Genomic DNA, 13,470 nt, shown 5'->3' on the forward strand with positions numbered 1-13,470 from the left:
GCGTATGAGGGCATTAATATCACCTCCGTGCAGTGCGCCTTCCCTAAGCGGCACCGTCCGTGTCGCTTAATTCCGCAGCACGCGGCCCGATGGGAGAGTTTTGGCCTTTTGCGGTCGAGTGGTTTTCAATGCGCGACCCGCCGGTCCGCTAAACGCAGGTGTGCGGCGGCTCTGGGTAGTAAGGTGTGCGCGTGTGTGCGTGTGTATGTGTGTGTGTGTGCGTTTTATCATCATCATCATCATCATCAGCAGCAGCAGCAGCAGCCATGGTCAATCCACTGCGAACTATCAGACGCCTTTCATTCACGTGTACCTTTGTATGGCACGATTTTTTGGCATCAGTTAAAGATAGCTCACATTGATTCTATTTACATAAAAAGATCCGAATATATGAAGGAGCGGTGGCGCAGTGATCCGTGCACTGAGCTGTGAACCCCGACGACCTGAGTTCAGTTCCCCGTTAAGGCTGACAGCAGTGGCGAGGGATACCTGGACCGAGAGTGGAACCTCATTAACCCCTTCAGCAACGCTCACTGACCAGTGCGGTGAAGTATGGTCAAATAACCCCCACGACATCGGCAGGTCTTCATTCAGCAGTGGATTGACAAACGCCTGTATACTACAATATGTACGTTTAGTTATTTAATGGAACGTGCAGCACACTCTAAAGTCAAATTGGACAATCAGTGGTCTAAGTGATTCTGGAACTTGCAAAATAAAAAAATAACTCGTAACATATCCGTCAATAACACTGCCTTAAAAATATAATAATAGGCGACGTTTCGTGCAATGGCCTTTCTTCACAGCACATAAGCGAGGCCAGAGCGGTGGGTGTGCATGTTCATCTTAGAAAAAAGCAATGCAGTTTGAGCTCTCGAACGCGTTTTCGAACGGTGCCGCGTGCCTGTTCGGCGCGATGGTCACGTGTTTTTGCCCAAGGACGCCTCACTGAGAGTCCCACGACCCTCTTTTCAGCAGGGTCCTGCCAAATGTTTGCAGTGGGGGCGGGGGGGCGATGATTATCACTTATATTCCAATTGAGTAATCTTCATCCATAATACAGGGTTTGCTTGGGTTTAGATCGCGTAAATATAAATGTGTCGTTAAACCCGCCACCACTCGACACAGCCAATTAGTAAAGTTTGGCAGCTCAATAGAACATGGCAACTTGTTAAAACCTTACTAATTGGCTGTGTCGGATGGTGGCGGGTTTAACGACACATTTAAATTTACGCGATCTAACCCAAACAAACCCTGTATTATTGATGCTATTGGTCGCGAAAGGCTGCGTGTTAAACTGAGTAATCTTCACATGTGTAAACGAAAACAACCGTTGCACCATGACGCCGGTCCATAATGGCTTCCTCTTGCGAATGACTTCACGGGAGCCGTCAAGGTTTGCTGTGTAACAGACAACGGTGTTCGCCTTGTGGCATCGTTCTCTGCTCTGACACTGGCGAGGCCGGGCCCTGAAGAAGGCTGCTATCTCTGGCGTAGGCCAATCAGACAATACGTATATTATTTATCAGAGAATGGTGTTGCTTGCATGCTCACCACAAGTACGTGTGGTTAATGCAGACTTGATTCCTTCCAACAAGGTTGCTATTTGGTGTTTGGACGTCTTAACACCTATTTGATTGCCAGACAGGGTAAAACCTGTTCTTATTCTTTTTCACAACGCGTAAGTAATTGTACGGTTTAAACACACCGCAGTGTTAATCAGGGCGGCCGGTGGAATCGAGCCGTGAACCTCTTCGACAAGCGGCGAACTCGCTACCGCTGGTGGCGTGTCACCGCCCTGAAGATGCGTGATGTCCGACGTTTCGCTCCACGTGCTTGGAGCGTCTTCAGGGATGAACGCATCGGAAATGTTGCCGGACAGCGCACGGCCCAAGCCGAGACCACACGAGCGAGCTGTACGGCACAGCCGCGACCAGCCACGCGTGAGTCCATCCTCCCTTTTCATCGAGGAAGTGAAACGTTAAGTTCGGTGGCTCACGAACGCGGCGCGCGATTCCATAAACTGCCCGGGTTCAATGAGAATGCGCCGTCGCTCGTGCCATTGCTGAGGATTTCGGTGAGAACGCAAATACAATGCAACGTGGATTCATCTCGCGTCTAAATGCAACTGCATCAACAGACGCGGTACACACACCACGGGGCCCGTTTCTTCTACGGGCAGTCGACCGTAAGGTAGGTAGGTGTGTGGGGGGGGGGAGGTCTCTCACTGTGAGTCTATGAGCCTTCGTGACAGTGTTTGGGTCGCAATGCAAAACAACGCGAAGTGGAATCACGCAGTGTCAGTCATGGGCAGAGGAAAACGTTAAATGTGATTTACTCCTGAACTTCAACAGGGGTAGGCAGTCAACGGCACGGACGACTGGGGCAAGGCGACGTCGCATCACGTGGGGTCGCGGGTTAACACGTGCCTGACTAATTAGTATTTAGTGACACTGGTGCCATATCAACCGTATGTAAGTAGGAATCTAAACTCTCTGGTTCTTTCGGTAAAGTCGCGGAGATAGGAAAATAGAATAAAAGAAAACACGACGTTTCGGTCGCAACACAAGCGTACGTCTTCACTGGTCGCAATGTCGTGTTTTTTTAATCTACGTAACTTTGATCAACGAACCAGAGAGTACGTATGTAAGTACTGTCCGTTGAACTTCTTTCACACCGTACGTAGCCAACCGTGCTAATCGGAGGTGCGGGGGAAATTACAGCAACACGAAACACAACAAGCAGCGCACGTAGAACGATGCAGGCTGCCACTCACTTTGGTGAGAACACTCGGTGAGAACACTTAGTGAGAACACGTGGTGAGAACACGTGGTGAGAACGCGTGGTGAGATCACGTGGTGAGAACACTTGGTGAGAACACTTAGTGAGAACACTTGGTGAGAACACGTGGTGAGAACACGTGGTGAGAACACGTGGTGAGAACGCGTGGTGAGAACACGTGGTGAGAACACGTGGTGAGAACACTTGGTGAGAACACTTAGTGAGAACGCGTGTAAGAACGCGTGGTGAGAACACGTGGTGAGAACACGTGGTGAGAACACGTGGTGAGAACACTTGGTGAGAACACGTGGTGAGAACACGTGGTGAGAACGCGTGGTGAGAACACGTGGTGAGAACACTTGGTGAGAACACGTGGTGAGAACACGTGGTGAGAACACGTGGTGAGAACACTTGGTGAGAACACGTGGTGAGAACACGTGGTGAGAACGCGTGGTGAGAACACGTGGTGAGAACACGTGGTGAGAACACGTGGTGAGAACACTTGGTGAGAACACGTGGTGAGAACACTTAGTGAGAACACGTGGTGAGAACACGTGGTGAGAACACGTGGTGAGAACGCGTGGTGAGAACACGTGGTGAGAACACGTGGTGAGAACACGTGGTGAGAACACGTGGTGAGAACGCGTGGTGAGAACGCGTGGTGAGAACACGTGGTGAGAACGCGTGTAAGAACGCGTGGTGAGAACACGCGTGCCCCCCCACCATCCACGTGTAGGTACATCACCCCACCCATCAATCTTACAGGCACCACAAATAGAGTTGCACCAAGGTGGCTAAAACACGATCCAGCCAATGTCTCCTAAACTTGACACACGAGACTGGTCGCACTTATCACGCTACTGCTTGATAACCCCCCTCCCCTCCACGCCTTTCGGTCATGGGGATTGTTTGACCATACTTCACCACGCTGGTCACTGCGGACTGTTGAAGGCGGCACTCTCCCCCAATGACAGATGTCACTTCCCACTCATGTTAGCCAACCGTGGCCAGAAGTCGAACTCAGCCCACCCCGTTAATAGCGCAATGCGCTAACCACTGCGCCACCGCTCCCCCCCAATAACAAATGCTACTTTCGACTAGATCCACGTGTATACCGCGTCTCTATACGCGCACTATCAAAGAGGGCCCTGCCTGTATTTGGTATCATCCAGTGACTGTATGGATGGTGCTGCTCCTCCACGGATCATCGTGCGCTTCGATCGCATCATTTCAGATATTCACGGTTGCGATGTGGCAACTCCTGAAATCGTCCACTGGCTCGCTTACACAACCTCGACATGAACACGTAAACAATGCCGACCAACACACACCACCACCCCCCCACCCTCTCGCTCTCTCTACCCACTCGACGACAACACGAGAGTGCGTGCGCGAGACGCGACGGGCGATTCTCACGGCGTGGCCGCGTGGCCGCTGCTGTGGATGCAGCCCCGTGGAGCGGCGCCGCACGGGGCTGCTGCTCGCACGGCTCGGGCTGGCTGGCGGCGAGCGAGTGCCGGGTTCTGTGCGAGATGTAGACGAGGAGAGACGCGCTCAGGGGCTACACATCCCTCCACCCCTCCCCACACTGAATTGCCCTGCTGGCGTACCCCCACCACCACCAGCACAACGTGTTCAAGACGGCGGAACACAACAGCAGCAGGGAAGAAGGGAGAGATTTTTTTTTAAAGATCAGCGGGGCGGGGGCACTCGGGAGGGAGGCGGGGGTTCGATTCGCGAGAGCGAGAGGCGGGGGAGGGCCCGGAGCTGCTGCTGCTGCTGGTGGTGGTCGTGGTGGTCGTGGTGGGGAGGGTTCGGAGTGGAGAGGAGATGAGTTAGCGGAGTGCGTTCTGCGCGAGTGGAGCTGGAGAGAGCGCCAGGCGTCTCGCGAAGCGCGCGTGCCCACCAGATTCGGCCCGCCGCTCGCCTCGCCCGTGGCTCATACACCTCACGCCCCATTATCCACAGCCGAGGTGCCACTGCTCAATTGTTCCACCGATTCCTGCTTTGAACAAACTCCGCACGGTGTCGCCTCGTGTTTGTTTCGTACGGGGGGCACCAAGCGCGCTCCGACACCGCAGCCGTGACCGCTCCGGTCATGCGGCCACCCCTGGCTCGACTTGCCCTGCTCGATCCGTGAAGCGCGCCGGAGGGTTCTGAGATGTCTTGCGCGACCAACATGGCACAGAGAGGCTGCATGGAGCTGAGGTATGTGTTGCGAGAGCGCGGGTGAAAGTCAAAGTCGCTCAATGTGGTCGCGCGCGACGGTTCTGACTGGCGGGTTTTAACGGCGCCGCGAGTTCTTTGGGGACGCTTTGGAAATTTACGCATTTTTCTGTAAACTCGCATAGCGCAAGCAATTGGTACAGTCGAGTGTAACAGAGCGATTGTGTATGTTACGTTGTGAAGACGGTCCGTTTGTTACAGAGGAATCTGTGGTAAAGTTGAGAAAACCCCGTTTGGGTGACCTATGCTTGTGGGGGCTCTGTGCGTTTTGCGAGGGACATGCACCGTCTGCGAGGCTGGATAGCGAGCGTCAAAACCAGCGCAGTGTTTGAAGCTCGGGCGAAACTTTCCTCCTCATGGTAAAATCGTCACGTGGGTTTTTTTTTTGTCATGAGCGTAAAATTGTCGCGAATTCGCACTAAGTTGAAGTTTGGTTCTCTTTTGCTGACGCGTAATTTTGTTTTGGGATTTACGAGCACCTCCGACTGAGTTGTAATGTAGTCTGTTGACCAATAATCTCGGAAATGTTTTTTTTTATAAAACATAAATTATATGTACACATCTACGAATGCGTACCCGTGTGTGTTTGCATGAATACGGTTGTCGTGCGTAATGTGTAATGTTTATGAACAAGCGTGCTGCACTTTATACATAGAGCAAAGCGATACACTTCATACGGATGCACGGACTCACTTTAAGAGTACATTTGAGGACTCACAACACATTGCACGTGTTCAGCTGGTGTCGTGTCCGAACTCATGCTTAACAGATGATAAGTGCACAATTTATATCCGAGTAAATTGTCCCTTCTCGTCTCATTCACCATCTTTCTCGCCCATTTCCCAAAGACCAAACTCTATTAATGAAAGTAGATGCTGTCACAGGATTCGCCTGATGCACACCATAGCTAAAGTCTCGTTAAACAAAATATCAGCCACGTGCGTGTTTGTCGTTGTCTTTTGCGACGGTTATCTGAACTGGTCCTGGGCCTCCCCTAGGTCGACTCAGCCTCAAATTAGTACCTGGTGCGATGTGTAAAGCATCGCCACTATTGAAGACAAAGGCGACCGGGCGTGGTGTTGGCCACCCATCATCTCGTGTGCCGTGCCGGCCTTCATATATGCTCACTAACAGCACTTGCCCCAACAGTCTGTTAAGGTCATGGGGGGGGGGGCTTGTGGGGATTAGTGGCCCCACGGTGGGTGTTTTATGCCCCGAACTCCGGCGGTTGAAGTTCGATATCCAGCTCCGGCCAACATCAGCGCCGTCTGGGAATCACAGCTTACTTCGAGAATCACAACTTACTTCGAGCATGATTTTTTTCACGTCCATTCGGTCCAAAAATTAATACCCCGTGCGGTGTACTAATATCAGCACCGGGGAGACAAAGGCGGCCAGGGGTAGTGCTGACCACACCAGTCCCTCGTGCACCGTGCCGTACTCAATAGGTGCTCGCTAACAACACTTGCCCCGACAGTGTTTAATGTAGATCTGTGCGTGCGTGCGTAATCACACACGCGTACTAAGATTGTCCGCACATGTGTACTTGCCTGCGTGTGCTCTTGCTCCCACTTTTTGCGACGCGTGCGAGTGTACAATACCACGTGTACGCGCAGACACACGCGTACTCTCGTCCACACTTGTTTGCTCTGCGTAAATGAGTGTGCCTATAATCAGACGCGCACACACATGAACGCGTGTACTCTAACCCGCCACCGCACTCGTTCTGTGCCGGCAGCGCCATCCGCCAGGAGATCTGGCCCTTCCCGGCGGCCGACGGGTCCCTGCAAGGCGCGCAGGACATCATGAAGCCCACGGCCAGCTACCCCTCGGCCTTCCTCAAGGTGGACGCCGCCTACGTTCGTCACTGGCAGCAGCAGCTGCTTCCACACGGCCTCCCGGCGGCGCAGGACCCGGGACCACCCCGCGCCTCTCTCGACCTCCACCTCCCAGACTTATCCGAGCCCGGCCCTCTGGCCATGGGCGGCAGCGAGGCCACGCAGGAGGCAAAGGTGGCAGCAGCAGCAGCGGCAGCGGCGGCCGCAGCTGCGGCAGCAGGGCCCACTCTGCTGCAGCTCCAGTTGCAAGCTTGCAAGCCGACCCTGCAGTCGTGCATGCCCGGCTCCGCCGCCGCCGCAGCAGCAGCAGCCGTCGTGCCGATGCGTGGCGGCCAGCAGGTGCTGTTTGACATGGCCGGGTCGGGGCCAGCGTGCGCCGGCCACAATGAGGGCCCACCGAGCGTGCGGACTGCGGGGCCCTTCGAGAGGGCCTTCGTGCAGGCCAGCAGCCCGTTCACGGCGGAGGAGCTAGACTACTACCTGTACGGGCAGCAGCGCATGGAGATCATCCCCGTGAATAACCACGGCGACGACACCAGCAACCGTGAGAGAGCAAATGCTGAGAGCGCGGAGCGATGCACGGCGCGCCTGTCTGTGTCGTCTGCTGCGTCTGTGTGCGTGACGGGGAGCGGTGGCGCAGCGGTTAGCGAACCGCGCTTAGAAACCCGGCGACCCGAGTTCGATTCCCAGCTCACGGCCAACACCGTTGACGATTATCTGAACCGGTCGTGGGTCTTCCCGAGGTCGACTCAGCCTCAAATGAGTACTCGGTGTGGTGTGTAGACATCAGCACTGGGAAGACAAAGGCGGCCGGGCGTGGTACTGGCCACCCACCCCGCCCGAGTTCCGTGTCGGTTTCAATAGGTGCTGGCTAACAGCACTCGCTCCAAAAGTTTGTTAAAGGTTATATATAGTCAATATTTGCACCTGGTGAGAGGTGTAAACATCATCACTGGGGATACAAAGGCGGCCGGGCGTGGTTCTGGTCACACCAACCCTTACCGCGCTCGTCCCAACAGTCGATATCACAACAGGAGGAACTTTGTCACTGATGGGGAGTGCAGTGGTTAGTGCACTACGCTCCTCACCCCGCCGGTCCGATTCCCTGCAACGGGTAACATCAGTGGGCGAGGGACATCTGAACCTGTCCTGGATATTCCCCTAGGTCGACTCGACCATAAAACCTGTACCCAGTGCTGTGTGTAAACAGCTGCGCCGCTAATCGCACCACTCCCACGTATACCGCTCCGGCCGTCACAGACGCGCACTTGCAAACGACATTTGCCCCAGCGGTTTATGTCGGCTGTAACAACAGGGGGAATCTTGGTATGCACGCATGTGAATATATCTACTTTATGCGTTTTTTGGTGTGTACATGTGTATTATGTATGTGCAGTATATATGTGTGTCTGTGCGCGTGTACAGATGTGTTTATGTATGCAAGTGTTTGAATGTGTGGGTAGGGGGAGCGGTAGTGCAGTGGTTTGTTTTGCGCTACGAAACCCCGGCGACAAGAGTTCGATTCCCACTCACAGTCAACACGGGTTACGATGATCTGAACCCAATGCTGGGCCTCCCCTACATTGATTCACCCACACCCTCGCGCGCGGTGCCGGCCTTAATAGGTGCTCGCTAACAGCACTTGCCCCAACAGTCTGTTGAAGAGCACGTTGTGTAACAGACCTTGTTTGCGTGGCCACGCAACGTCAACGTGGTGGTGGTGAACGGTGGCTCTGTGGGTCCCAGCAGTGCACGACGCACGCGGACGCTTGAGTTCGATTCATGGCCACGATGTTTTTTTTACGCGCAATCAGAACTTGTCCAGCCAACATCGGTGATGAGTATCAGAAACGGTCCTGGGACTCCTCTAGGTCAACTCAGGCTTAAATGAGTGCGTTACTTAATTCGGTGTGGGACGCGGGTGCTTACCACACTACCCCCTCGTGTAAGATGACGGCCTTCATAGGTGCTCGCTAACAGCACTTGCCCCCAAAGTCTGTTAAGGCTATACAGGGGATATTTGCCTTTGTAAGCGTGTGTGTGTGGGGGGGGGGTGTTTCTGGACGTGGGGAGCGGTGGCCCAGTGGTTAGCGCATTGTTCTACAAATCCGGCGACTCAGCGTCGATTTCCGCTTACGGACAACACCAGTGACAATTATGTGAACCGCTTCTGGGCCTCCCCTAGGTCTACTCAGCCTCAAATGAGTACCTGGTGTGATGTGTAAACTTCGCTTTTCGGGAGACAAAGGCGGCCGGGCGTGGTGCTGGCCACCCACCACCTCGCGTGCCGTGTCGACCTTCATAGATGCTCAATAGCAGCATTTGCCCAAAAAGTCTGCTAAGGTTATAGGGGGATCTGTGCCTTGTGTGTCTGGACAGCTAACTGTGTGTACACAGTGTGCGTAATGCGTCTCGCAATGAGAAGGTTTGAGGGTTGAAGTTCCAGTCCCGGTCTCGGCAACACTTGGTCCTTCAAATCACTCACAACAATTCCGTGCCACTTTGCAAAGTCAACGCCGGTTGCCCTATGGATAGTCGCTTGGAATTTCCACGCGAATATTCGAGAAGGTCTCCAACTGATGATCACCGCGCTGCGCTTGCTTAACTCGAGTTGTAACTTTAGCTTTGTGGTATGTACGTGTACATATATATGCATTTCATTACGTGAATGAAAGACAATTATTTTTTCGTGGAGTGCTAGCGTCCTGTTTTAGCGCACTGCGCCACAGCATCAGAATCTCTATTTAGACTGGAGCAATTAACGCCATCTGCGTTAATGGAGCCTATTAAAATTAAGATTGTGATCTCAGCGTGTGTCTGTACACGTGTTCCACGCGTGTGCGTGTTCACGTGGTGCACGCGTGTGCGTGTTCACGTGTTCCACGCGTGTGCATGTTCACGTGTTCTACGCGTGTGCGTGTTCACGTGGTCCGCACGTGACGCAGACGGCGTTAATTTCTTAGCGCGTCACGTGGGACGTGTTTAACAATCATCGGGCGCGTACAGCGCAGAGCGAGTTCATTAGTATTTGAATGGGTGGGGGAAATTGGTACACGCGGAGAGACGTAGCGTGGGGGTGGGGGCGTTGAAAGGACTTACCTCCTTCTGATCGAGAGTGGAGTGATTGTTTTGTGTTGGATGTTAATATAACGTCAACTGTGAAACCGGAGTACATGTGCATTTATTGTTATTGTTAATCCAGATTTAGTCATCACCTTCATAATGTATGTTTCATACTTCGCCTTCGATGCAACAGTACATATGGACGCACCAGAGCAACGGGGCCTTTGGGATAATAACATTAATAACTATGAATAATACTTATTATTAATGATACTTAATCATGCCTATTATTCATGCAGATAAGGAAGCATTCGCTGACCAAATGCTGTGCTCAAAAACAGCAGAGTACGGACAATATTTACACGGAAAATGGTAATAAACTAAATTGAAAAGTTGAAATGTGCTTCACACGACTCTGCTATACGCGTCGTGTACGTTACATTTGACACGATCGTTTCTGTAAATTGGAAAATTGGCATTAAAAGGTTAGTCTTAAATGCGCATAATCCAATGAAATATTGCACCGCTTGTATTCATATACCGTGTTTACATCCGAGCTTAATTATAGAGCCGGAATTGTCCCCAACGGCTGTTGCGGGGAATAATTTCAACACTCCACACCCCTGCATCTCGTCTTAATTTGTCGTATAATTGCTATAAATATGTTCTTAGTATTATTAAAATATACGGTGCGATAATAGAGAATTGCCACGGATATGCGTACTTTGTAGTTGTAGTGGTCGTGCCTTACGTCGATAATATCTTATTTCAAGCGCAGCCTTAGCAGCGTTCCGGAAAATATCGAGTGAAATAAATGTTAAGCCCCTGGTTGGCACGAATCCTTACCGCATTCCTGTGCCTAGAAACAGAATTGTCACTCGACTGCGTCGTTTTAAATTGACGTGAATATCGCGCATCAACCCAATTCCCAATTGAACTCTCACGGTAACTTGGGGCCGGTACACGGCATCCGTAGCTTAGGCGTGTGTAGTCTGGCCCCCAAAAATACATCTACATGCACATATATTTCCATATTTGTCCGTCAAAAAGGAATGAACAATAATTTAAGGAATTGTGATTGACAGATGATACATTTTATTTATTTCGGCAGGAAGGGCCCAATGAGCTACCAGGCTCAATTTCATGGGTATCCGGTGGCGGTACAGATGTGGCACAGTGCAGGTCTTAATTAACAATGAATACGTAAATTTCCACACATTCCGGGATGATTGTTTAAAAGTATTTTGTCGGAATTTTGCGCATGTGTATAAGCGTTACAACTCGCCTCTAATTTTGTTCAAATTTAAGTATATATTTATTTTTTTCCCGTAAAGAATTTGCGTAATACATAGGTTACATTTTAAATTTTGGAACAGAGAAAGAGAGAGAGGGTAAAAAATCCGACACGTTTGTTTTTATACATTAAGTATTAAACAGAATGGTTTAATAGTGAGTTTAATTTAAGTGAACAAATTATCTGGTGATACGATGGAATTTGGTGCGCTGGCACCGTTTACTAAACAGAACTCAACAACACGTCAACTTCCAAAGGAAATATTAAAAAAATATTCGGTGAAGTTTACGTGCGATTAAGACGGGCAAATGGCCGAAATGTCGCTAATTTAAATGACAACAATAATGACATTTTAAATATATACACGGTTAAACTAAATGTTCTAAACTTGTAGCGCATTATTAACAGTTGTGAATAATTCCATATACACGGAAAACATGCCTCGTACAATGCACACACACCGCACGTGTACAGTTTATGAATGAACAAAACTTACTAGCAAGAGGTTATACTGTTTACCGTCAGCCTACATATATGTGTGTTCTCCAAATGAGTTTATTGTTGTGTCTAATTACATTTATGGGCTGTGTTGTGTAAGCCGCAAAACTCTTTACCGCTCTAAATTCCCATTGTTGGCGTCATCTTACGGCAGTCAAAGCTCAGGATATTCACCTGATGATTTTTTTTTGTAATATGCAGGGAATCAAATTACAACGCAAACTTATTATTTTTTTTGCGGCGGTGGGGGTTGACTTTCCAAGATTATAATAGCTTCCCGCGGACATTAATCATCTTCTAATGAGGCCGGTCTGCAAGACTAACGGCTCTGTCGTTCAACAGACAAGTTAAGTGTAGTTTCTTTTTTACAATTATAATTAGCGGAAAAGTGCGGCGGGGGGGGGGGTGGGCGAAAGATGTTAGCTGCTGCGTAAAGTACGAACAACCGCTTATGACAGCGCCAAGTCAAGCGCGGGCCCATAGCGATTCAATCTGCTGCAGGGCACGGAGCACTGAACCTAATACGAGTGGCGCGCATGCCAATTCTTAACGTCTGCTTATCGAGCGTTGCTTTTTGTTACGTGAATGCACACATATATACACAGTGTATATGTGGTGAAGCGGTAAGGTTAAAAGTAAGCGCGCTGCGCTACGAACCAGGCGACCCGAGTGCGATTCCCGCTCACGGACAACACCGGTGACGATTATCTTCACCGGTCGTGGGCATCCCCTAGGTCGACTCAGCCTCAAATGAGTACCCGGTGCGGTGTGTAAAATCATCGCCACTGGGGAGACAAAGGCGGTCGGGCGTAGTGTTGGCCACCCACCCCCTCGTGTGCCGTGCCGGCCTTCACAGGTGCTCGCTAACAGCACTTGCCCCAACAGTCTGTTAAGGCTACACGGGGGATCTTTGTCAAACGGTAAGTACGCTTTCTCCAAAGATCCCCCGTATAGCCTTAAACAGAATGTTGGGGCAAGTGCTGTTAGCGAGCACCTATAAAGGCCGGCATGGCGCATGAGTGGGTGGGTGGCCAGCACCACGCCCGACCGCCTTTGTCTCCCCAGTGGTGATGTCTTACGCATTACACCAAGTGTCCACTTAAGGCTGAGTAGACCTCGGGGAGGTTCACGACGAGTTCAAATATTCGTCACTGATCTTGGACGTGAGCGGGATTCAAACTCGCGTCGCCGGGTTCGTAGGCCAGTGCAGTGCTAACCACTGCGCCACCGCTCTCCCACATATCCGCCCCCACCGTTTTCAACTTTACGCGCCCCCTGCCACAGGAACACTGTTCTTGAGTGATCATAGAGTTTATTTAAAACATTCCTTTTATACAACATAGATCTGTGCAATGCCGACACTGATACGGACAGCATAGACCTCTGCACTGCATACATCATACGACCATATTATACAGGATAAAGCTATATACAGCAATAAATACAACATAAACATATTTAAAACTATACATCATAGGCACGCATAATCGCATATAGACCCATACACATTAGACCCGTACACGAATAGAGCAATGCTGTACTTTGTAACGGGATAACGCGTATTCATTACGCGTGTGTCTCTTAGGCCACGTGGCACGGAGACAAATCCCATCACTTACGGTCCAATCATTCTGGAGGCTCCCCGATATTTTGTCGTCGTATTTTGTAAGCGGCCGTTGACATCTATTAGCAAATTCTTACGAACCAGTAACGTCACAAATTCCCCCCCCGACCCCCCCCCCCCCTCCGGCACTCGGCTAAGAGTCTCGT

The 13,470-nt window shown here is 51.0% G+C and overlaps 1 protein-coding gene across 1 annotated transcript in view; it reads left to right on the forward strand.

Annotated features, from left to right (window-relative positions):
* Positions 1-4,627: 4,627 nt before the first annotated feature.
* PRDM6 (PR/SET domain 6) overlaps positions 4,628-13,470 on the forward strand; it is a 63,930-nt gene continuing 55,087 nt past the window's right edge. Inside the window, 2 exon segments of the mRNA XM_061553510.1 lie at positions 4,628-4,989; positions 6,746-7,389. Of these exon segments, the coding sequence (XP_061409494.1) occupies positions 4,943-4,989; positions 6,746-7,389 (691 nt within the window). The 5' untranslated portion in view covers positions 4,628-4,942.

The sequence above is a fragment of the Lethenteron reissneri genome, chromosome 18 (genome assembly GCF_015708825.2).
Source record: "Lethenteron reissneri isolate LAM-NWPU_2019-01 chromosome 18, ASM1570882v1, whole genome shotgun sequence".
Taxonomy (NCBI): Eukaryota; Metazoa; Chordata; class Hyperoartia; order Petromyzontiformes; family Petromyzontidae; genus Lethenteron; species Lethenteron reissneri.